A 24706-nucleotide genomic window follows, 5' to 3' on the forward strand; every position below is an offset into this window, starting at 1 on the left:
GGGCTCGCGGCCCCCGCGCCGCTCGCACGCCGCGCCCCCATCCGCCCCACCCCCGCGCGCCCCCATCCGCCCCCGCGCCGGGCCCTGGGAGCGCTGGGCGAGTCCTCGCGCCTGCGCTTCGCCAACTTCCTGCCGCGGAACGCCCCGCCCACCCCCAGAAGCCCGCCTCCAAACGCCGCGTGAACCCGCCTGCCGCACCTCATTGGTCAAAACCATGGAGCCGTTGGCTCCCAGGCCCGCCTCTCCACCGCCTCTCACTTTTCCCAGGGCGGATGCGCCTGCGCTCAGCTGCCTGGGCGGGCTGGGAGGCGCGGGTTGAAAAGTCTCGTTCCAAGTTTGGAGAGAGAGAGAAGAGCGCCTCAGACCTCGGTACCCGCGAGCGGGGAGGAGGCAGGAGAGAAGGACGCAGCGTCTGGGGAGCACCCAGGCTGTAAGACGGAGCTCGCGCTTCGAGAGCTAGAAGTGTGTGACGCGCCTGGGCGAGGCAGGAACGCCTGTGGTTGGGCTGCTGTTGGCTAGCGAGGGGAGTCCGAGGCGGCGGCGAGGGGCGAACGACCCGACGCAAGATGGCGAGTAAAGAGAGTAAGAGGCCCTGCGGGGCGGCGCGCGCCGGGACCGCGGGGGGCGGCGGGCGCGCGAGGCCGCGGCACGCGCCGGCGAAAGGCGCGAATTGGCGTGAGGAGCAGGGGGCGGGGCCGGGCGCGAGGCTAGGCGCGCGCCTCGAGGGGCCTACGCTGGACGGGACCGCGGCGCGGAGGGCTCCGAGCACTTCCGGAGCCGGGCGCGGGGCCGCGGGTTGGGCCCCCTTCCCTCCCCCGCCCCCCCAACTCCCCTCCCCCCTCCGGCGGCGGCGCTCCCTCCGGCGCCCTTGGCTCTCGGGCGGAGGCGGCCTCCACCGCCGGAAAGCGGGCACGGCAGCTCTTTCCACGCGCGCGCGTCGATCTCTTCAGGGTCGCGGCCCTTGTCCGGGGGATTCTGGAACACGCCGGCCTATGGCTGCTGACGCGGGCTTCGTGGGAGCGGAGGCCGCTCCTGGTGGGGGATGGAGGGAGCGGGCCGAGGGGTTTCTGCTACACGTGGATTCGGCTCCCCGGGTGGGTCGTGGAGCCCCTGTACGTACGAGTCGTCATCTTAGAACAGGTGCGAACAGCTGTAACTGGCAAAACAGAATCGTTGTCCGTGTAATTACTCAATTCTGTACACACAAGCGGTATTGACTTCTAGGTGCAAAAAATAAGCTTCCTGGTGTTAATAAATATTTTCTCCGCGTTCTGGAAGAGCAGTTAGTTTGCGTCCAAATTAGATGTAAAGCTAAAGAGTAGGTTAGGTGTGGCCATCTCGAGGTGACCTCCAGTATCTGTGTACAGATTCTGACTTCGATTTCTCTCAGCCGCTTAATTGTATGGGCTTTCTCCAAATTTCAGTGTTTGAAGATACTGTGGAGGAGCGTGTCATCAATGAAGAGTATAAAATCTGGAAGAAGAATACGCCGTTTCTGTATGACCTGGTTATGACCCATGCTCTTCAGTGGCCGAGTCTTACCGTTCAGTGGCTTCCTGAAGTGACTAAGTAAGGGTTTCTGGCAACTTTTACTTTGCGTAAATTTAGCTATTGTCCTGAATTTCCAAGTTTCAGCATTTTACACATAGAACATGAGCGTGTAATCAATTTAGCCCTTGGATGAACTGGCAGGTGATTTTTATTCTCAAAACTTGAGTGATTAGTGGGATGATTTCTGACATGTAAGCGTGGGTGTAAAAGGGGGTAAAGAATGTGTGCGTTTAATGATATTTGTAGAAAACACCTAACATATTGTTTCTTGGGTTTCAATACAGAGCAGCATTTTGGGGGGCCCTAGACTAATGGATTTCTTTAAAACTTTATTGAAAAATAGAATATTTACAGGAAAAGTGCACAAATCGTAAGCATACGGCTTGATGGATTTTTACAAAGCGAGCACACTCATGTAATCAGCCCCCAATATGAATAGGTTTTAATGGACAAAGGGGAAAAGAATTTAGCAACAGTTCACTGAAGAAAAGAGGTTATTGGCTAATAGCGTGGAAAACACTTTGAGGTTGTTGTTGGTCTTCGTAAGAGTGTTCTTTTCGGCTGTTTCTTAAATTTCTCTGGTAATAATTGCTGTCATTATTGAACATTTAGAATAGGGTATGGTCCATGTGAAGAGTTTTGTGTCCTGCTAATTTGGTTTAATACTCAGAACAGTACTGTGATTTTATCCTCCTTTTACTGTGGTGGAAACTGGGATAGAGCTAAGTAACATCCCCAAGATCACACAACTGGTAAGTGGTGAAGTGGGATTCTGAGCCCAGTCTGGGTGCCCCAAAGTTGAGGTAACTCCTGTACTAGACTACCTTTCTCATATGCTTGCACTTTTTCTAGTAGGAATTTGGCCATGAACTTTAAAACTATTCAATTTAGGTAATGTGAGTATATGACTTAATGAGGATTGACGACACTAGTCTATGAAGGGGATTTTGTGACAAGTTATGAAAATATGAGCAAGTTAATTGTATTTAATTTTTTTAAGTTTATTTTGAGAGAGGGGGGAAAAAACATGAGTGGGGGAGGGGCAGAGAGAGAAAACTCCAAAGCAGGCTCCACACCATCAGCACAGAGCCCAGTGCAGGGCTGGAACCCACGAAACTGTTAGACCATGAGCCGAGCCGAAATCAAGAGTCTGACACTCCACCGACTGAGCCACTGAGGCACTCCAAGACCCAGTTAATCTTATAAGATAAAATAAAGGTCAGACTCCCATATGCAAACATTGTCCTACATACAGGTAGGGGCTTCCATTGGGGTTCCCAAAAATCACAGTGTGAATATACAGATGTGGGAAGAGTAGCCAAGAAATAAATAATGGAGACTTCTAAGCATTGACATAACACTTTTGAGCATCAAATACCTGAAGGTATTCAGGTTCTCCTTTAGAGTACCATGTACATTTGACTCTGTGTATTTCTGTTAAGTAAATTAAAAACTTTAACAGCTTAATTTATATTCTCTTGGATCTTTCTGACCTACCTGAACAGTAGAAAACAGTGGGGGTGGGTGAGACTGTAAGGTTAGAGACCTGAGTTCGAATCCTGCCCCCTACTTCTTAGTACCCAAATTAGGGCAGGTTGGTCAACATCCATTCCCAAGTCGTCTGATGTGTAAATGGAGGTGCTTGAGGTTCTGACTGCCTGTATTTGAGGGCATTAAATGAGATTAGGCACCGTTAAAGTGCTGGCACAGAGTAAGTACACAGTAAGTGGTGACTGATGCTGATTTTCCCACCCCATTGTTGAGAAATAATTTATTAGAGTGTAGTAACTTTCTCCATTTGGATTTCAGTGCAAACTGCTTACTCGAGTCTTTTAAAAATGTTATCTGTGATATGTTTTGTGTAACAATTTTAAAAATGATCTCTATGTTCTTAGCCCAGATACTGCTTTTTTTTTTTAAGATTTTTATTTTCTTGGGTTTTTTTATAATATAGTTTGGGGGGAGGGGCAGAGAGAGAGGGAGAGAGAATATCAAGCAGGCTCTGGGACTTCGGCACCAGCTGTGAGATCACGATCTGAGCCAAAATCAAGAGTCAGACGCTTAACCAACTGAGCCACCCAGGTGCCCCAAGATTTTTAAGTAATCTCTACACCCAATGTGAGGCTCGAACTTACAACTCCCAAGATCGCGAGTTGCATGTCCCACTGACTAAGCCAGCTAGGCATCCTCCCAGATACTGCTTGCATATGAACACTTAGGAACAGAACAGAAAATACCTTAAATTATCTATTCCACGGTATTCTTTGCATTACAAAGAAAAGTGGGGTCTGGTTGTGGGGTGTGCAGTGGCTCTGGGAATGCAAGAAAATGCAGCCAGCCTGCCTACATTCTTGGATGTTGAGGATAGCTGTGTGGTGCTTTGCAGGATTCTGTTTGGGTATAAGGGAATGTGACTATGTTTTGTTACTATATGGAACAGTGGAAATATTGGCTGCTCTTACTGCCTGGGTCTTTGAGGAACTAGACTCTGGTCAACCTCATAAGGAAGGCCTGCCTTCTACCTACATACTTCCCAGTAACTACTTGTACTTTCTAAGCTATTGTCCTTAAACTGAGTTCATTAGTTGTCCACATAGTGGATTTGCCTTGTAAAAATTTTCATTTAGGTATTTTTAAGAAATAATTTTAGGGGCGCCTGGGTGGCTCAGTTGGTCGGGCGTCCGACTTCAGCTCAGGTCATGATCTCAGTCTGTGGGTTTGAACCCCGCGTCGGGCTCTGTGCTGACAGCTCAGAGCCTGGAGCCTGCTTCAGATTATGTGTCTCCCTCTCCCTTTGCCCCTCCCCTGCTCATGCTCTATCTCTTTCTGTCTCAAAAGTAAATAAAAACATAAAAAAAATTTTAATAAAAGAAAATAATTTTATTCTGTATCTTTTATTCTTTTTAATTTTTTTTTTAAATATTTACTTATTTTGAGACAGAGGGGGAGACACAGAATCTGAAGCAGGCTCCAGGCTCCGAGCTGTCAGCACAGAGCCTGACACAGGCCTTGAACTCAAGAATCGTGAGATCATTCCCTGAGCCGAAGTCGGACACTTAACCGACTGAGCCACCCAGGCACCTCTAACCCATATCTTTTATTAGATAATTTCTTAAACATATTGAGACTAACTTAAGTCTTTACCTAAAACGCTTTGTAATCATTCAAATTCAGATGGTACGAAGTGCATAGAGTAAAAAAAATAAATCCCCTTTCCATGTCCCCTATTCTCTTGGTCTCATTACCCAGAGCAGAGACCGTCATTTTTTTTTTTTTTTAACTCTTCCTGCCAGAATAAAATACATTATACATATCTCCCCTCCATCTTTTTTATAAATTTTTAAAAGTGTTTTTATTTATTTTTGAGACCCAGAGACAGAGCATGAGCAGGGGAGGGGCAGAGAGAGAGAGAGGGGGGGGGAGACACAGAATCTGAAGCAGGCTCCAGGCTCTGAGCTGTCAGCACAGAGCCCGAACTCGCAGACTGTGAGATGACCTGAGCTGAAGTTGGACACTTAACCGACTGAGCCACCCAGGTGCCTCTCCCCTCCATCTTTTTTTATGTAGCAAGTTATTCACTTGACTTTTCAATTGGTGGTTTACATGGGAGACTTTTTCCTATCAGCATGCTTAAATATACTCTTGGGTTTTGGTGGGTTTTTTTAAGTTTGTTTCTTTTTGAGACAGGGAGTGAGAGCCTGTGGGGGGTAGAGAGAATCCCAAGCAGGCTCCGCATTGACAGCACGAGGAACCGAATGAGGGGCTTGAACCCACAAACCTGGGAGATCATGACCTGAGCCGAAATCAAGAGTCTGACACCTAACTGACCACCCTGGCTCCCCAATACACTCTCTTGTTTTAAGGCCTCCACAGAATTCCATTTATGGATATACTATAATTTATGTCACCAGTGCCTTATTGATGGATATTTAGGTTGTTGTCAGTCTTTTGCCGCTAAGACAGTGCTTCTGAGAATAATAACCTTGTGACAATCTGTTATTGTTAGAGAAATTTCTTAGCAGTGAAGTCAAAGTGATCAAAAGATGCTGGCGCTGCAGAAGGACAAGGTCTTTTAACATTAGTGCTTCTGTGGCTTTAGGTGCCTCCAGCCTTGGAGGGAAACCTTGTAATATTGATTGGTTCAGGAAAATAGGTTTGTATTTTAATGATGGAGATGAAAAGATTTACAGGAAAAAAGAAAAATCCTTACATGGTTATAGTGTTAGGGAAAACCCAAATTGAATTTAGAGTCGAGGAATTTTTCAGGTCCTCCATTCCATGTTGGGACCGTGCTCCTTAGAACCTGTTATTTCTGTTTAACCCTATGAAAAGTGACTTCCTTTTATGTCAGCCTTAACATTGCTCTGTGGTGCCTCCTTTCTCCCAAGCATTTCCATTTCTTTTCAAATGGTTCTACTGAGATCTGTTGAAGTTCCCTTTTGTTTTGAATTAGTATTCCCTGTACAGAACAGATTTCGTTTTGTCTAAGTCCTCCTAAAGTACAGTTGCTTTGAGTCTATTTTCTAGGTATGTTTTTTTTTTTTTCATTTAAACTTAAGTGGGTGAGTGCTCCCATGCATTGCCTTTCCCTCCCCATGTAAGTTCACCTAAGATGGAACTATCTTTTTTGATAGCCATATGCTGTTCTTGGGCACTGAACATACATCAACTAAGACTCTTGTCTTTTTTCAAACAAGCTGTTATTGCTTAACCATGGTTGCTTTGTTCTGGTTTTGGAGTTGTATATGTATTTATTGTTCTTTTTTATTTTAAGCCAAATCTTAGTAAAATCTCACCATTTTAAAATTAAAAAAAATTTTTTTTAATGTTTATTTTTGAGAGAGAGAGAGAAAGACAGTGTGAGCGGGGGAGGGGCAGAGAGACACAGAATCCAAAGTAGGCTCCAGGCTCTGAGCTGTCAGCGCAGGGACAGACATGGGGCTCGAACTCAAACTGTGAGATAATGACCTGAGCTGAAGTCGGACACCTAACTGAGCCACCCGGGTGCCCCTCGCCTTGTAATTTTTAAGTTATTACTGGGGCGCCTGGGTGGCGCAGTCGGTTGAGCGTCCGACTTCGGCTCAGGTCATGATCTCGCAGTCTGTGAGTTTGAGCCCCGCATCGGGCTCTGTGCTGATGGCTCAGAGCCTGGAGCCTGCTTCAGATTCTGTGTCTCCCTCTCTCTCTCTCTGACCCTCCCCCGCTCATGCTCTGTCTCTCTCTCTCTCTCTCTGTCAAAAATAAATAAAACATTAAAAACAATTTAAAAAATTAAGTTATTACTAAATTACATTCATAGAAGCAACCCTCACACCTCTTTTAAAAACCACTAAATCCTTTCAACAACTAAAATTTAGGAACAAATATAAATAGCCTAACTTGTCTAGTGTTGGGGCCCAGAGCTGTACATCTTGGTCCTCCAACATTAAGCACTGTGAACGTCAACAAAGCGTTTTCTCATTATGCCATTTGCCCTCATAACCTGTTTTTTAGGTGAAGACACTGAGGCCCACAGGAAGTTGTGATTTAAGGAATTGCATATAGCTAATTTTAGTTTGATTCAGGATTTAAACCCAGTTTTTTGGACTCGATGCTTAAACTTAACATTCTATCTTGTCTCTTACTGGAAAATTAGGAATATCTAATGTACTAAGTTGGAAGATATTTTTTAAGTGAGAAGTCATGATCATGGGTATGGAGATTGGTAATGGATTGCATTTGTTAGTAACTGGTTTCCTGTAGGATTAGTGTGACTTATTTTCTTTCCTAAACAGACCGGAAGGAAAGGATTATGCCCTTCATTGGCTAGTGCTGGGGACTCACACGTCTGATGAGCAGAATCATCTTGTGGTTGCTCGAGTCCATATTCCGAACGATGATGCACAGTTTGATGCTTCCCACTGTGACAGTGAGAAGGGTGGTAGGTATACCATATATTCTATTGGTGTCTGAGGGAGTGTGCCTTTTTCTAGTTATAGGTTATTACAGTTTTCTACTAATCTCTTTTGGCTCAGCAGTTTAACTTTTAGGACTTTATCGCATAGAACTACTTGCTCACATGTGCACAAAGATTTCATGATATAACATTATTTGCAAGATGGAAAAATTAGGATCAATTTAGCAACCCAGATGTTAGTTCATAGGAAATTGGTTAAACACATTATGGTATGTTTGAAATACCGTGCAGCAATTGTTAAGAATGAGGTAAATCTGAAATTTTACATAGACTCACAAAGAATGAGGCAAGTCTATATGCTCTTGTATGGAAAGATGTCCAAGATAAATCGAGTAACTTCTGTGTGATTATAGTACCAATTTTGGTAAAAGGAATAATATGTGTTGCGTGTGCATAGGAAAAAGCAGGCATACATACCAAACAGTTAACAGTGGTTTTTCTATGGAAGCTATTGACTTCCTTTTTTACCCTGTCAAACCTATATTCCCTTGATTTGGTATTCCCACCATCACCCAAGTTTGGTCATTGTGCTAGAGGGACTCACAATACTCCATAGCAAATTATACTCATGGCTAAAATTTGTTACAGTAAAGAATACAGAGGAGAAGCAACAGGAAAAAGATACGCATCAGGGAGTCTAGGGAGGTCTGGCACAAGTCTCGTCCAGGACCGCACACAATGTACTTTCTCTCTGGCAGCAGACGACAAGGACATGTGCGGAATCTCTCTCTCCTTCCCAGAGAAACCCATTTGAGTGTCTGGATGTGAGGCTGGGGTGGGGGGCGGTTCACAGGCACATCCTGCTGGCAGCCAGTTAAGACAGCTGAAACTCAGGACCCCGGTAATGAAACCAGGTGCATATCGTCAATCTTGATGTTTGTGCATAGCGACCCTGACAGACTGGTACAGCATGGTCTGTTGCTCCAGGTGTACACCACAGAACCATCAGTCCATCAGTAACGGAAAGAACATTCTGAGGTCTGTGTTCCCAGGACTCGGCCAGGGGTCATTCATGGTCCCAGTGTCCCTCAGAGCGGCGAGGGCTCAGCAGCCAGACCTGCTGGGTTAGTGCTTTCTGCACAGCCCTAAAAGGTTTCATCTTAACATTTTAAGGAATTTGCTTTAATTTTTTTCTTATTGAAAATAAAATATTTTATAGCTAAAGTCTTGCCACCCCATACCCCTTTCCTGACCTGCTTTCCTTGAAGACTTTATCACTGTGTCCTGAAAATCAGTGTGCCATTTTTAACTGTTATTACTCATACAGTAGTAAATATGAAGGGTTTTTTTTTACAGCTTGTTTCATTCGATAATGTGTGTGTGTGCCATGTAGATGCCTGTCTTCTTTGAACTGCTGTTTGATGTTCCACTGTGATTAAACCTTACTTTATTCATTGTTCAACTGGGGGCAGTTGGATTACGTGTATGTGGTATTTTGCATTTACAAATGGTGCTTCGGTGAACATCCTTGCCATGTCCCCTTATACACATGTGGGAAGATTTATCTAGTGGAGTGGAATTGCTGAGTCGTATGGTGTATTCACTGTCCACTTAAAATAGTAGAAAACTATCTTCCAAAATGATTTACTCCATTTGCCACTCCCATAATTCACAGTCTGTTTCCCTATAACTTTATGCGTTATTTCTGTAAATATTGTTATAATCAGAAATTTCTAGTGGCTTTTAATCCTGAAGTATGTGTTTATTGGACCCTTGGCTTAAGAATTAGTCCCTCTGCATAACCTATGGATATATGAAGTTACTGAAGTCACTTGTTCAGTATATTCTAACAAGTGACTGAAGTAATTCAGTTAATACCTGTTTCTGTTTTCAGTTACAGTATTTTGTAATGGATACTAGTATTAAAATAGTGGGGTTTTTTTTTTCAAATTTTTGAGTTTGAGAAAACAAAGCCCTGTGTTTGAAGTAAATCTTACCTAGAAATCCATTTTTTTTTTAAAAAAATGGAGAGCTGTTCAGGTTGTAATAAGTAAAGGAATTGGGGGACTTGAGTGTCTTTATATAGAAGTGTTAGAGCTGTTAGAGTCCACAAAGGGAGGGGGGTTGGGTGGTGGGTTGAAAATCAAAGTTGGGGCAGGTTTGGAACAGCGTCAGGATCAGGAGGGGTGGTCTTTGCTAGGGAACATTTCTCCCATTGACACGATGGAAAGGGAAGTGCCGAGAGGAAAAGAGGCGATTGTATATGGTTGTGTGGGAGTAGCTGTGGGGAATGAGAGATGATTTTCAGCCACACAGAGTAGTAAGCTCTGTTTGCCACGGAGAAGAATGGCTGAACACCGATACTAAACCATGGGAGCCAGTGTTCATTAAGCATTCCCATATAGCAAGAGCTGGCTGAAACAGAAATGGTTTGCTGCTTTCGGTTTGTTTCCTCCAGGCCCTGGCCAGTCTGTTTTACTTGTTACCTCCCTGGCTCCATTAGGCATTTGAGTTGTGATTCCCTAACCCGAGACACAGGGTGAACAAAAAAGGAATGGACAAAGAAGTAGCAATATAGGTCAGGAAGAAATGATACAGTTATAATGAGCCTCCCAACGTTTTAAGTGTCAGCAACTATTCAAGTTTTTAATCTATGGGCACAAAAAAGAAAATGTTCTCATTTGTCCTTATCTGCTTAGATGTTCTCTACTTGTATTCTTTCTGCTCTCATCTTGCTGCTTTCTCAGAGGTTCTTCTACTTTTTATGTGACTTTGTTACTTTTCCAAGGCCTTTTTAATAACTACTCAACACTATAGTCTTATTCACACGCCAGGTAGGTTAGCCCCCTCGTTTTAGCTTTGGCACTCCACTAGCAGTTGAATTAGGTATGCTGGTGGAGCCAGCATATTTGTGTCTTAGAGTTGAGTTGGGGGTTAGCTAGTATGGATTTCTGATTTTAGGAATAATTACATCCTCTTCACAACTGAAAGAGGCCAGTTTTTAATTATTCTAAATCCAAGGTGAAACTTGCAGAAAATAGCGTTACCATTTTCCATTCCAAATGGGCTTTGAGAATAAATTAATTTCAAAGTGGCAACTGAACCCCTATTTTTGTGTTCTCTGGTTATGTTGTATTCTGTTAAAATCTGTAGGGTGTATTAAACTAAATGACTGGTGAATTTTAATCGTAAGTGTATGTTTATTTCTTTCTTCTCACATTAGAATTTGGTGGCTTTGGTTCTGTAACAGGAAAAATCGAATGTGAAATTAAAATTAACCATGAAGGAGAAGTAAACCGTGCTCGTTACATGCCGCAGAACCCTCACATCATTGCTACAAAAACACCATCTTCTGATGTGCTGGTTTTTGACTATACAAAGCACCCTGCTAAGCCAGGTATGTAGTAATGAAATCAGGCCATTGCTCCAACATTTTTGAAACTAGTGTACTCTATGGTTTTTAAAGGTTTAAACATTTTGGGACTCTATTAACCGTCCTCAAAATTCAGTTGATTGAACAGAAGGACCTCCCGGCAGGTTATGCTCCTGGCTAGGGTTTATCACCGCAGAAGATACAGAGCAAAAAGCAGGAAGAAAAGATACATATCAGGCAGAGTCCAGAGAGGTCAGGCGCAGGCTTCTGAGTCCTTCCCCACCAGGGCCATACGGAACGTGCTTTTTCTCTAGCAGCAGACCACAGGGGCATGTGATAAATGTCTCTGCTCAGGGAATCCTGTTTGAGTCTCCGGATCTGGCGTTTTTTATAGAGGTCTGGTCACATAGGCACATCCTGCTCTGACCTGCCATGCTGAGGGAAACTCGGGACCCTAGCAGTGAAGCCAGGTACATCATGAATCGCCAAACAATCCTGCAAGTCTTGACAAGCTGCTGCCGCATGCCTCACTGCCCTGGGCGTACACAACTTCATGTCAGTGATGACGATTTTTGTGAGGGTCACATTCCTAGGGGGTGGCTAAGGGTCAGTCATGGTTGCGGGCTACCCTGGATACGTGCAAGGGCTGAGCAACCAGACCTGCCGTGTTAACTCTTTCCTCACAAGAAAGTTGTAAACAATTTGATCCGTGGGAGGGTTGCTGCCACTCACATTTGAGGGAACAGCTGTAGTTTTCAGGGTTTTGTGTCGGAGCTAGTACTAGGTTTTGCAGAGGAACTAGTCATTTTATGGTCATGAGTCTTGGTTCGCATTGAGTATTTGCAATGAAGCACAGAACAGCTTTTCAGGGTGGCTGGGGGTCAGACCAAGTCCTAAGTCGTCATTCATATGTGGTGTTTTCCAGGCATTATAATGAACGTTACGGCTCATTCAGTGAGGAATGAAAATCGCTTTTACTAGTTCTGATAAACAGAAAATCACTTAGTAGTTAATGTGTTTCTTTTTCTCTTTAGACCCAAGTGGAGAATGTAATCCCGATCTTCGGTTAAGAGGCCACCAAAAGGAAGGCTATGGTCTTTCCTGGAATTCTAATTTGAGTGGACATCTCCTGAGTGCATCAGACGACCATGTGAGAAACTTACTCTTCCCAATCTCCTGTCTTTAAAGACTGTCAGGGAGAGTTCTGCGCTGCAGGAGGTGTTCTAAGATAGTGCTGCTGATTATTGTGATAACATTTTTACAGGATTTAGAGCAATGGTTATCATATCGCCCTGGTGGAGCCTTGGGATTCCACAGAGCTCTTTTGAAGCAGCCTTAGACTAGAAGGAAGGTGGGCAAAAGGTGTCCCATTATTTAAAAGTATATCTAATGGAAACAGTGAAGTGTGAGACCTGACAAATAGAAATTACATTGAAAAAACTTTTTTATTTAAGAGTACATTTCAGTGGGTTTTAGTATATTCACAAAGCTGTGCAATCTTCACTACTAACTCAAACATTTTCATCGAATGTCACAAAAAGAAACTCTTGACCCATTAAGTAGTCACTCCCCACTTCCCCCAGCTCCTGCCAACCACTAATTTACTTTCTCTATAGAGTTGTCTATTTTTTTATTTTTATAATTTTTTAAATGTGTATTTATTTTTGAGAGAGAGCGTGAACAGGGGAGAGGCAGAGAGAGAGAGAGGGAGACACAGAATCCAAAGCAGGCTCCAGGCTCCAAGCTGTCAGCACGGAGCCTGATGGAGGGCAGGGCTCGAACTCCCAAACCTCGAGATCATGACCTTGAGCCGAAGTCAGACACTTAACTGAATGAGCCACCCAGGCACCCCCAGAGTTGTCTATTCTTGATAATTCATATAAATGGAATATGTGCTTTTTTTTCTGTCTGGTTTCTTTTTTTTAACATAAGTTTTTCAAGGTTGATCCATGTTGAAGTATAGGTCAGTACGTCGCTCCTTTTCATGGCTGAACAACCAGTTCATCAGTTGATGGACATTTGGGTTGTTTCTACTTTGGGCTTTGTTTTTTTTGTTTGTTTGTTTTGCTTTGCTTTGGGGCTATTTTGAACGATGTTGGCTGTGAACATCTTTGTACAAGTTTTTGTGTGGATGTAGGTTTTCATTACCTAGGGGTGGAAATACTGGGTCATATGGTAATTCTGTGTTTAACTTTTTGAAAAACTGCCATGCTTTCCCACGGCAGCTGCATCACTTCACATTCCTACCAGCAGTGTGTACCCCAGGGTTCCAGTTTCTTCACATCTGCCTCAGCACTTGTTATTGTCTCTTTTTTCTTAGAGCCATCCTTGTTGGTGTGAAGTGGTATCTCCTTGTGGTTTTGATTTATATTTCTCTGATGGCTAATGATTTTGAGTATCTTTTTATGTTTTTATTGGCTATTTATAGATCTTCTTTGGAGAAGTATTGTATTCAAATTCCTTGTCGAATTTTAAATTTTGTGGTTTTGTTTCGTTTTGTTTTTTTTATTAGAGAGCACAAGCGGGGTAGGGGCAGGGAGAGAGAGGGGGAGACCCAGAATCTGAAGCAGGCTCCAGGCTCCAAGCTGTCAGTGCAGAGCCTGACGTGGGGCTCGAACCCACAGAATGTGAGATCATGACCTGAGCTGAAATTGGACGCTCAACTGACTGAGTCACCCCGTGCCCCTTAAATATCGGGTTTTTTCTTTTAGTGAGTTGTCAGAATTGTTTTTATTCTGGATACCAGTCCTTTATCAGATGAGATTTGAAAAGATTTTCTCCCACTCTGTGGCTTGTCTTTTCACTTTTTTGGTGATGTCCTCCAAAGCACAGAAATAATTTTGAGTCCAGTTTAGTTTTTATTTTTGTTACTTGTGCTTTTTGTATCCTAAGAAACCATTACATATAATCCAACATCACAAAGATTTACATCTATGTTTTCTTCTAAGAATTGCATACTTTTAAATCTTGCGTATAGGTGGGTCCTTTATCCATTTTGAGTTTAGTTTTGTGTGTGGGGTAGGGGTTCATGTTCCTTTTCTGCATGTGATTATCCTGTTTTTCTGGCACTGTTTGTTGAGGAGACTAATATTTACCTATTGAGTTGTCTTGGCATCCTTCATACAAGTATCTTAAAGGTACCACACAAATGCAAAGTGATCCTGTTATTATTGTAGATCAGTGTTTGTAGCATTCTTTTTTTAAATTTTTTTTTTAATTGTTTATTTTTGAGAGAGACAGAGCACATGAGAGGCAGAGGGGCAGAGAGAGAAGGAAACACAGAATCTGAAGCAGGCTTCAGGCTCTGAGCTGTCAGCACAGAGCCCGACATGGGGCTCAAACTCACCGCGAGATCATGATCTGAGCCGAAGTCGGTGGCTTACCCAACTGAGCCACCCAGGCGCCCCCAGTGTTTGTAGCATTCTTGCCACCTGCAGCTCCATACATTCCTTCATGGAACACATACTGTAAGCAAAACGTGTTTGCTATGACTCCCCCCAGAGTTGAGAGTAGACTTCTGGAGCTTTTGAAATCTTTTATAACTTGGCCACAGGTTCTTTGCCTTCTTCCTTAGTATATCCTCCTGCCTAGAACAGGACCTGTCACATCACAGACCTTCTTTATGTTTCTACTGGTCACAATTTCTGTTGATGTTTTTCTAAATATTTAAGGCAGATAATTGGCCCAGTCAAGATTCTTTAGCTGCAGGCAATTGAAACCAACTCTGGCTGATGCAGACAGAAGAGGAATTTATCAGGAGGACATTGGGCAGGGTAGCTCACAGAATTGCTGTAATGGCTAGAAAATGGTCCAGAACAGAGAGGAGAGGTCAGATCCACAACTCAGAGATCAGGCTGGTAGATGTTATACTCCACTCCCTCTTCCCCACGCTTGCAATCCTGACAACAGATTTCCCTGTTGATGGTCACAGTTCAAAATCCTTGTCAGACTGCTGGAGCCGACATCATGTCCCAGTCACAAGGGAGGCTGGGAAGCAAGGTCTCCCTTAGTTCTCCAAAGGGAGGCTTTCCTCCCCTTCCCTCAAAGTGGGTGTGATAGAGTCTCCAAAACAGGGAGGATGGGTTATACTCAGTAACTTAATTACTAGTGCCTTTTGAAGACACTAGGCTGGGAGTTGCTAGTCATAATAAAAGCTGACATTTCCCAAGGGCTCTGCATGTATGTGCCAGGCATCTTGCTAATCTTCCCAGGATCCTTCTGAAGTGAGCAGGGGAGGATGGCAAGAGCTCTGCATGTTCCTTTCTCTTCATTGCTTGTAAATTGCATCTGAGTGTGTACGTATCAACAAAGGCTAAGGTGTGTGTATTATGTAAAACTACTTTTTTGTTCATGGGTAAATAGCTGCTACTGGGAAATAGCTTTGTTGCAGAAACTCTTTCAGATAAGAAAGTGATTTTTTTTAACTTTTTTTAATGTTTATTTTTAATGTTTAATTTTTTTTTAACATTCATTTTTTTGAGGGAGACCACGCAAGCGGGGGAGGAGCAGAGACAGACTGAGACACAGAATCTGAAGCAGTCTCCAGGTTCTGCGCTGTCAGCACAGAGCCTCATGCGGGGCTGGAACCCACAAATCGTGAGATCATGACCTGAGTCGAAGTCGGATGCTTAACCGACTAAGCCACCCAGGCGCCTCCTCGAAAGTGATTTTAAAAGAGATGAATCCCATGGCGCGCCTGGGTGGCTCAGTCAGTTAAGCGGCCGACTTTGGTTCAGGTCATGATCTCGTGGTCCGTGAGTTCGAGCCCCGCGTCGGGCTCTGTGCTGACAGCTCAGAGCCTGGAGCCTGTTTCCGATTCTGTGTCTCCCTCTCTCTGACCCTCCCCCGTTCATGCTCTGTCTCTCTCTGTCTCAAAAATAAATAAACGTTAAAAAAAGAGAGATGAATCCCATACCAGTGTCAGTGGTATTACTGCAAATATACCTTAATGGACTTACCTTTGTCTTAAATTGTTTGGATGATAATCATTGCCCTATATAGCTTACAATGTTTTTTTCATAAACAGTAAGTCTTTCCTCTTTGTGATGGTTGTCAATAGAAGACTCCACTCCCAGAGCCTGCTGATCTGTGATCTTTGAGGCCTGTGGCCTCTCCTTGGGTTCTGCTGATATTTTGAGGAGTACACTGTGGGGATCTGTCTGCAGGCCCTAAGGTTTGGCCCCTCAAAGTAGCCTAGTTGGGGTTTCTGGGCTATCCACCTGTCTCACTTTCTAATGTGCTGTAGTGGTTTCTGTAGTGGTTTCTGCTGTGAAGTGAGACTTAGCCTCTTTGCTTTTTTAAGAGGCATGTTTTAGTTTTAATTCCCAGTCTCCCAACCTTGCTTGAATTTTTAGGATGTGAGTTTCTGTTCAGTAGATGTGGAATGTTGGGCTCTCAGTGTTGCATTGTGTAATCTAGATGAATTTTAGACACTTGACTTTTAGATACTTGACTGTATCTAGGTGGAAACTCGAATGTGATTGTCTCTTGCTGCCATCATGCTCGGTTTCCCCGTCCCTGTTACCGTTTCCTTTCCTTGCCCCTGCATCTCAGATCATGGAAGCTATACTACAACCATACACTCTTCTGTTTCTGAAGCTTTACTTTTATTTACATTTCCTCTCCCTTGTGTTTATTTCTACCTCTTATATAGTTAAATAGTTTTCTTAAAGTTTATTTAAATAATCTCTACACCCAGCGTGGGGCTCGAACTCATGACCCTGAGATCAAGAGTCGCATGTTCTTCCAACGGAGCCAGCCAGGCGCCTATAGGTAAATAATTTTTTAACGAAGGTTATTTGTTTTTCCTTCCTTTAGACTGTCTGTCTGTGGGATATAAATGCAGGACCAAAGGAAGGCAAGATTGTGGACGCTAAAGCCATCTTTACTGGCCACTCAGCTGTCGTAGAGGATGTGGCCTGGCATCTGCTACACGAGTCATTATTTGGATCTGTTGCTGATGATCAGAAACTTATGATGTAAGGTGGAAGGTTCAGTGGGGTCTTCGTATATGGGTGTCCTGTATGAGACCATCAGTGATTCTGGTGGCATGTGGTTTGATTTTTTTTTTTTTTTTTAAGCTCTATACTGGCGTTAAAAACTTGAGTGAGGTAGAATTGACATACAAGAAGCCATATAATGGCTGTTTTTGCATAAAAGTTACTGTGCTATATGAATGAACATAATTTTTATTTGAAAAAAGAAAATGTAAATGTGAAGAAACGTGTTTGGTAGTGTAGTGGTAAATATCAAAATTGGGAGTCAAGGTGACTTTGAAGATGAGCGCTAAGAATGATTGCATCAGGTCACAGCACAGGGCTGCGCTCAGTCACCTGTCGTGTTTTATCTCGTAAACTAATATCTGAGGCTAATATGGCCAGATAGTAAAATTTGACAAGGCTAGGTTGTAGGAATCAAATTATTACATCATTCTCTACGGAGTAGTTGGCGTATGCTTGAAATAGTTGGTAATTAAGACAGGAATCTAATCAACACGAAACCAGGAATGATAGCCCTAGTTTATTTTCCGTAGGTTTAGAATATGTCCTTTAGTGGTTGGAAGTCCGATGGCAGCTCTGTATGTGGTTGGGTTGTCTCTAAAGGGGCGAGCATAGCGGAGATAGGGTGGTGTGGAGCAGTGTGGACCTGGAAACGAGTGTGAGCGTGTGACAAGCTGGGGAGGGTCGGGTGGCTTCCTCTTGTGCTGTGTGCCTCGTACCTTTGTGTTGTAGATGGGACACCAGGTCCAATACCACTTCCAAGCCGAGCCACCTCGTGGACGCTCACACTGCCGAGGTCAATTGTCTGTCGTTCAATCCCTACAGCGAGTTCATTCTCGCAACTGGCTCTGCGGATAAGGTTTGTAAGTTTTTGTATATTTGGTGTTTATGGACCCAGTTGCCTTGTTCTATAATCAGATACTCTAAAATTCTTCTGTGAAGTGGAGAAATGAATTCCTTTTCATTTATTTTTTTCTTCAGACTGTAGCTTTATGGGATCTGCGTAATTTAAAATTAAAACTCCATACCTTTGAATCTCATAAAGATGAAATTTTCCAGGTACGTGACAGTTTTCTGGTGTCTCTGTCAGGTTTTTACTAACTTTTGGATGGGGGATATTTAAAATTTTTTGCTTTTATAGCAGACATGGTATGTATATATATATATTTTAAGTTCCTCTTCTAGGTTAACTAGTGGGAAGTACCTGGGAGCTCTGTGAGATTATTACTTTAGAAGTAGAAAAGACCTTGCAAAACAGGATCAGTTTAAAAATTGAAACCCAAGGATTCTTCAGTTAAGGTATCCAGTGTGGGTGGGTCCTCTAGTGGAAAAAAAAAAAAACCCAAAACCTTGTATGTGGTTTCAAATGGAGATTTGGATAGGCTTAAGATGCACTTCATTGAAAAGTTTACAAGATTCTGGGATGGTTATGGGGCCGAATAAGTTTATGGGGATTTCTAGCTGAGGTCCCCTGTATTGGGAAGTGTGGTCCTCCTCGGGGGGCAGGCTAGGGAGATGGGCCATTTAAGAGCACTTGAAAGGCTAGGACAAGGAAGGAGGGCCGCAGGCCACAGAGAGTATTGCAGAACAGGACATGGGAAAATCTCAAGGATTAGAAACTATCCACAAATGTAGGAACAGATGATTCTTTACACTTTCAAATCTGTATTACTTAGGTCCACTGGTCTCCACATAACGAAACTATTCTGGCTTCAAGTGGTACTGATCGCCGCCTGAACGTGTGGGATTTAAGGTAACTCACAATCTGGTGACGAGAAACTGCAGAAGTATGTTAATCTGGCAGATGATGTAATAATAAACTAGAGAGTAGTTTGCTAACCCCGGTTTAATAAGCCAAATATATTAAAGCAACTTTCATGTACCTTCCTTAAGAGTCTTTCTTCTGTGAAATAGAAATGAATCAGCAAATGGACTGCAAACTAGATTGATAAGATCAGTTTTTTTTCTGTTGATATTCAGGCATGAAGTTGGGGGGAGTGTGTGGTTTTAATATCCAGATAATTGTATTGTGGACACTCTTGCTGTAGAAAGGGGGTGTGGATTAAGTTCTTCTGAGAGAGAGAAAGAGCGAGCGGGGGAGGGGCAGAGAGATGGGGGGAGAGAGAATCCCAGGCAGGCTCCGTGCTGTCAGCGCAGAGATCATGACATGAGCCGAGATCAAGAGTTGGACTCTCAACTGAGCCACCCAGGCTCTAGTTTCTCCCAGTGTTTAAAGTTCCTTGATTTTTGAGTAGCTATTCTAAGAATTTCAGATTCCTTTATTTTTTTTGTCTGAACCTTTAGACCCATTAATAAAGGTGTTCAGTTATATATATTTCTAAGATGTCATTATCCTAAGTTTAAATCATTAAATTACCAAAAGATAACTTGTTTTCTACCTTCGCTTAAATGTATTGCTTTGAAGTGGACTAAGTTTTTAGTTTATTAAAACTCAGGCCACCTTAATTACAGAGACAGGCAGGTCCTTCAGTGTAGAGGACATAAACACTGTGGAATACAGTGCTCGTATTCTAAACATCTAATGTTCTGTGTTCATGTGCAACAAACTCTGGCCATGATAGAATCTTGGAAATGTAGACGATCTTTAAAGCAGATATTTGACTATGTTCAGTTTTATTTGAAAACAATTTTAGTAGTAAAATTAGAGACTTAAAACTAGTGGTTGTATGGAGCGATGCAGCTGAATTGTCCCTATAGGTGCCCGTAATAAATTTGCAGGCATTATAAAATTTCTTCTTAAAATTCTTTCATGACTTGCATACTGTTAAAATTACATTAGATAAAATTATGGATTAAAATGGTCAGCGTTAGGGACACCTGGGTGGCTCAGTCGGTTGAGCATCCGACTCTTGATTTCAGCTCCGGTCATGATTCTGGGGTCGTGAGATCGAGCCCCATATTGGGCTCTGCATTGTCAGCATGGAGCCTGCTTGGGATTCTCTCTCCTCTGTCTCTATCCCTTCCCTGTTTGTTCATTCTCTGTCTCTCTCATTTAAAACAAAACAAAACAAAAAAGGTCAGTGTTAGCGATTGGTACTCCTGACTGGAGGATAAACAGAATTGTCTAGCAGTCCCATGTGTTTGGTTTGAGTTTAATGGGAAGAAAAAGAAAGTATCACTTGGAAGGTTGTGTATTTCGGCTGCTTTGCAGCGGTTATTACTAGCTAAGTCCACGTTGGGGCTAGATACCAGGGCTGATATTTGGTGTGTAAAGAGATTTCACTGTTGGGCCTGCTGGCAAATTCTACAAATGGAATTTAAGAGAAGGAAAAAAAAAAAAAAAACAAACAGCCTTCCCTTGACTGATGTGTTGTTTCACCTTTTAAATCCAATGCAGTAAACAACCACAGTTAAGACTAATGAATTGTATTTATTTGAATATTGAATTGTAAATTAACTTTTACTAGCCATTTCATTGTGGGGTCTTCAGTTACGAACAGCTCTTAAATCATTTACAGGAAGTAAGCATCCCATCCTTCCACCAGTAATTAGTAGAGAAACCGTCATGGATACGGTATAGAAGTTGTTTCTAGCGTGTGTTTTAAGATGTGTTTTGTGGGCTGATGCTGGTTTTGCAAACATTCTTCCCATTACAAGAATTCCAATAACGAGAGCATTATATTCTTTCTTAATAGCAAAATTGGAGAAGAACAATCAGCGGAAGACGCAGAAGATGGGCCTCCAGAACTCCTGGTATGTTTTGGCTTTGTTATGCAGGATGAAATGTTATGTGCAGATTGGACAATTTGTTATTGATCCACGTATCTGGAAAATAAGTCAGAACTTCAAGCGCTAGCTCTTGAAGATGATTTCAAATTGGAGGTCTTAAAGGTTATTGTGATTGGGTTTTGACATTTATTGAAACTAGTAAATAGAGCACAGTAGGTTTTTACGAATGTTTCACTAAGAACCAGTTGGGTTCCTGGGAAATAGTGTAATTTCTCACTGATTCCCGATGGTAATATTTCTGAGGGTTTTTTTGGGGGGTGTGGGGGGGTAGGTATTGATACTCAGCAGTACTTCCCACTAACCATATAGACATGTTTTAGTGACCTGAGTTTTTGAGGTCCCTGCCCAGAAAATGAAGACATTCTCGATCTTGTTGGTGCCAACATGGTCTACCATCTCTCTCCTACTCCTAATTGAATCGCTTACATCTCCTTGGCCCTTGGGAGGTTTCTGTGGTGTGTCTGTCTTGTCGGTCTTCGTCCTTTAAGTCCCTTTCCTACTAAGCATGGCCAGACTTCACAGTGGTTCGTCCTCGCTCTGAATCCACGTTCGTTTCCACCAGTTACTTGGCACATAGTCACTCATTCCTCTGTAACGTGTTTTTAGTTCCTAGGCCAGTACTCAGTTTTAGTATACTTGTGCTTTGCCCACCACTTTTAAAAGAAGATGCTCACTAAATCTCCATGTTGCACGGACGTCCAAGATCCCCTTACTCCTTGTCCGATGTGTTCCCATGCCCACTAGCAATGGCAGAAAGTGGCAAAGGGGTATAAGGAGACTCTCACGTGCTAGCATGTTCTGTGTCCTGCTGATTAAAGGATAGCATTTCTTAACAAACTGTTGTCCTAGACAGATGATAGCACCTAAATGGTTTATTCTGTATTGAGTGGCTTAATCTAAAGTCTGTCTTGGGATGCATGGCTTCGTGGTTTTAAAGTATTTTCTAGCTGAGTCGTTGCTACAAGATGTTTTCGCCCAGCTGTTTGTACTTAATTTTGGTAAAACCTTCATTGAGATACAGTTCACCTATTTAAACTGTGTAATTCAATGGTTTTTAGTATGTTCACAGAATCGTCCAACCATTGCCACAAATCAGTTTTAGATCATTTCCCTTTCAAAAAGGAACTCTGTCCACTCCCGGTCTGCTCCTTTCCTCAGCCCTTGGCAACCAGTGATCTACTTTGTGTCTCTAGATTTGCCTGTTCTGGACAATTCCTAGAAATGGAATATAACGTCTTTTGTGACTGATTCGTGCACTTAGTATGTTTTCAAGATTTCCAGCTATTTTTGGATACCCTGTATCTTATGGTTCTAGAACAATTTTGTAGTTCTTGAGGAAATCACTAGGATTTTGCTCCTTTGACAAGAGAGCCTGAAACCAAGGGACATTTACTTGTGGTAAACTGGATACTATAATTTTAGTGTAACAGGATCTTGATTTGAGGACGACTTCTGTATTCCAAGCCTGTGGTCTGAACATACTTTCTCTTATGTCCCCCTTAACGTGATTTTGAAAAGCTGTTTTTTTCCTATTGTTTTTAAACTGAAAAAATCATTAGGTAAAATAGTTACCTTGCTTGTAACCTCATTGTCAAACGAGTCAAATCAGACTTGGTCGGGAACTGTGACTTCTTTGTTCAAAATCGTGTATTCGTACTGTCCTTGTGAGAATGGGTTCTTCTGATTCTTCTGAGGTAAGGAAAGCCCAGTACTCTCTCATGAGGCTGTGTCTTGTAGGAAGTGAGCCTCTGCCCCCTTCACTTCATAGCAAAGCTCTCTGCCTGGCCTTTCTGGGGCTTTGCTTTTAGAGCTCCCCCCCCCTCCGGCCCGGGTTGTTGATGGTGGTGGTTCTTAATCCCCACCTTGAGTGATGCGCCATGGAAAGATTGAGGGTGGCTGGGAGGTGTGCCTTTCTTCTAGCAAGGGGAGAAGGGGCACCTGGGGGGGCCCTACAGAGAAGAACCAGGAGACTCCTCAGGTGGGCCAGTTTTAAGAATGTCTGTAATAGAACATTATGGAAATTTATCGCCTTAAATATTGGTACCTAACTACATACATTTGATAATGAGGCTGAATTAACGTTAAATGTATTAGGTATGGAAATGGCAGTGCGGTTGTGTAGGAAAATACCCTTACTTTTGGGTGATGTGTGGTGAATTATTTAGGGGTGGTTCAGCAGGTGCGTCTGTGTAGGGAAACACACGTATTAACATTAGTATTTGGGAAATGTAGGTGGAGGGTGTCCAGGCATTCACTGTTAGGTTCTGTCACCTTTTCTGAGGGTTTGGAAATTTGCAAAATAAGTGGAGGGTGGGTTTACTAAGCCTGTAAACCCCTCCCTCTAAACCTCCGTTGCAAGACTGATGCTCTGGAAACTTAAGATATGAAACAAAGGCTTTATTTTTCAACTCTTGTTAACAGTTTATTCATGGAGGACACACCGCCAAGATATCAGATTTTAGTTGGAACCCCAATGAACCTTGGGTCATTTGCTCGGTGTCTGAGGATAACATCATGCAGATATGGCAAATGGTGAGCTAAAATGTTTATTTTTCCTGAATGAAAAGGAGAGAGAAACTATTTACTCAAAGTATTTCTATTGTAAGTTGTGCATAACACACCAAATACAGAAAGGAAACAATCTTAAAAGACTTTTGTCCGTTTTAACAACAGTCTTTAGTTCAGTTATGTACCTGTCAGGTCAGGAGAAACCCGTGTGTGTCCCCCCCTCCCCAGCTGTGGACACGGCATCTGGTCGCTCTGCACGACTGTTGCCCACTTCACCTGGGCTCTTGGCATCACTGCTGGATGTCCGGTGTCTGCTGTGTCGTCATAGGCAGCATTTGCAGGGTACTGAGTTAGTTCTCTGGTGAGGAGTACTAAGTACCTGACCTTTCTAAGGTGCTGTTAACCAGCCAAATCTCTTAACTTCGGGGCTACTGCTTCATCCAAATGATGCTTGAAATACTTTTGGAAAACACTTGTTACGACAGGAATAAGCAGTACGTGGACAGCTAGGTATGGCGGTGCGATTTACACACTGGCGAATAAGAACACCACCTCAGCGTGTCCTCATTAAAGTGTGGGGGGAAAACCTCTAAATTAACCTTAAAACTTCCAACACTGAAACCCATTGACCGGCGAATCCTAAAGCGTAGACAGAATTATCTCATGCTGTTTTAGACAATTTTATAAAAACGATGAGGCGTTTTTACCTATGCTTTTATTTGGTTGTCCTCTCCAGGCTGAAAATATTTACAATGACGAAGAGTCAGATGTCACAACATCGGAACTGGAGGGGCAAGGATCTTAAAACCCAAAGTACAAGAAACGTTTCTATTGAATGTAATGCTACACAAATGCTTGGTTTATCAAGCGCCAAAAAGGCATTGTATAGTAGGACATGTAAGTGGGATGGCATACGGCGTTCTTTACCTTCTGATTCTAGCACTTTCAAGTGAGCTATTGCGTACTGTATCATATTGTAGCTTTTAGGGAAGAAAGTTATGTTAAGAAAGAACATCACCGTTTTAAAATGCAAGTAGCAGGGTACTGCCTTTGATTCAACTATTTTAAGTCCTTGTTTTCTCAAACTAAGTGCTTGCTGTTCCCAGATATGCAAGAATAACTTTTACACTTTTTCCCTCCAACACTTGTTGATTGGCTTTGCAGAAATAAAGTTTTAAAATAAAGTCTGTTTTATTCTTTTAGAACCTGGGTAGGAGAGTATGTATGTGTGTGTCCGGTCTTGTGAGAAAGCTGGTACGTATGTGCCTTGAACTGACTTTCTCTCCAGGGTACGTGGACAATGTCCTACTGCAAAGGTAGGGAGAAGGTAGGTGTGTTCGTGGTCGATAGACTTGTAAACCCAGAACTACCCTGATCTTCCATGTCTCCCCACCCCCTCCCCCACGAAAGCTTGATTGCTTACATGGCAGGGGTCAGCAAAGTGGACAAACCCAGGTTCGCCCCCCAACCTGTTGTGTAAGAAAGACTTGCCAGCTAGGAATGGTTTTTACACCTCATTTTTCTTAAATGTTTATTTTAGAGAGAGAGAGGGAGAGAGGGAGACACAGAATCCGAAGCAGGCTCCAGGTTCCGAGCTGTCAGCATAGAGCCCGACGTGGGGTCAAACCC

At 43.0% G+C, this 24706-nt stretch overlaps 1 protein-coding gene across 2 annotated transcripts; it reads left to right on the plus strand.

Annotated features, from left to right (window-relative positions):
- The first annotated feature begins 263 nt into the window (after positions 1-263).
- RBBP7 (RB binding protein 7, chromatin remodeling factor) lies at positions 264-24261 on the plus strand. Of its 2 annotated transcripts, none has more exons than XM_053891814.1 (12): positions 264-582; positions 1425-1569; positions 7326-7471; positions 10698-10844; positions 11855-11970; positions 16638-16798; positions 17552-17678; positions 17801-17878; positions 18496-18572; positions 20476-20533; positions 22991-23101; positions 23814-24261. In XM_053891814.1, exons 1-12 carry the CDS (start codon positions 567-569, stop codon positions 23880-23882), a joined length of 1251 nt encoding a protein of 416 aa, XP_053747789.1. In that variant the 5' UTR covers positions 264-566; the 3' UTR covers positions 23883-24261. The 2 variants fall into 2 exon arrangements, with proteins under 2 accessions (XP_053747789.1, XP_019273543.1); XM_019417998.1 differs by having other exon boundaries at positions 266-582; positions 10671-10844.
- The last annotated feature ends 445 nt before the right edge of the window (positions 24262-24706 follow it).

The sequence above is a fragment of the Panthera pardus genome, unplaced genomic scaffold (genome assembly GCF_024362965.1).
Source record: "Panthera pardus isolate Hobbes unplaced genomic scaffold, ASM2436296v1 HiC_scaffold_27, whole genome shotgun sequence".
In the NCBI taxonomy this organism is placed as follows: Eukaryota; Metazoa; Chordata; class Mammalia; order Carnivora; family Felidae; genus Panthera; species Panthera pardus.

Coding starts and splice junctions, on each gene's coding strand:
- RBBP7 (XM_019417998.1), top strand. Junction 18,573..20,475: donor CTGAACGTGTGGGATTTAAG/GTAACTCACAAT, acceptor CTTTCTTAATAG/CAAAATTGGAGAAGAACAAT. Junction 20,534..22,990: donor ATGGGCCTCCAGAACTCCTG/GTATGTTTTGGC, acceptor TCTTGTTAACAG/TTTATTCATGGAGGACACAC.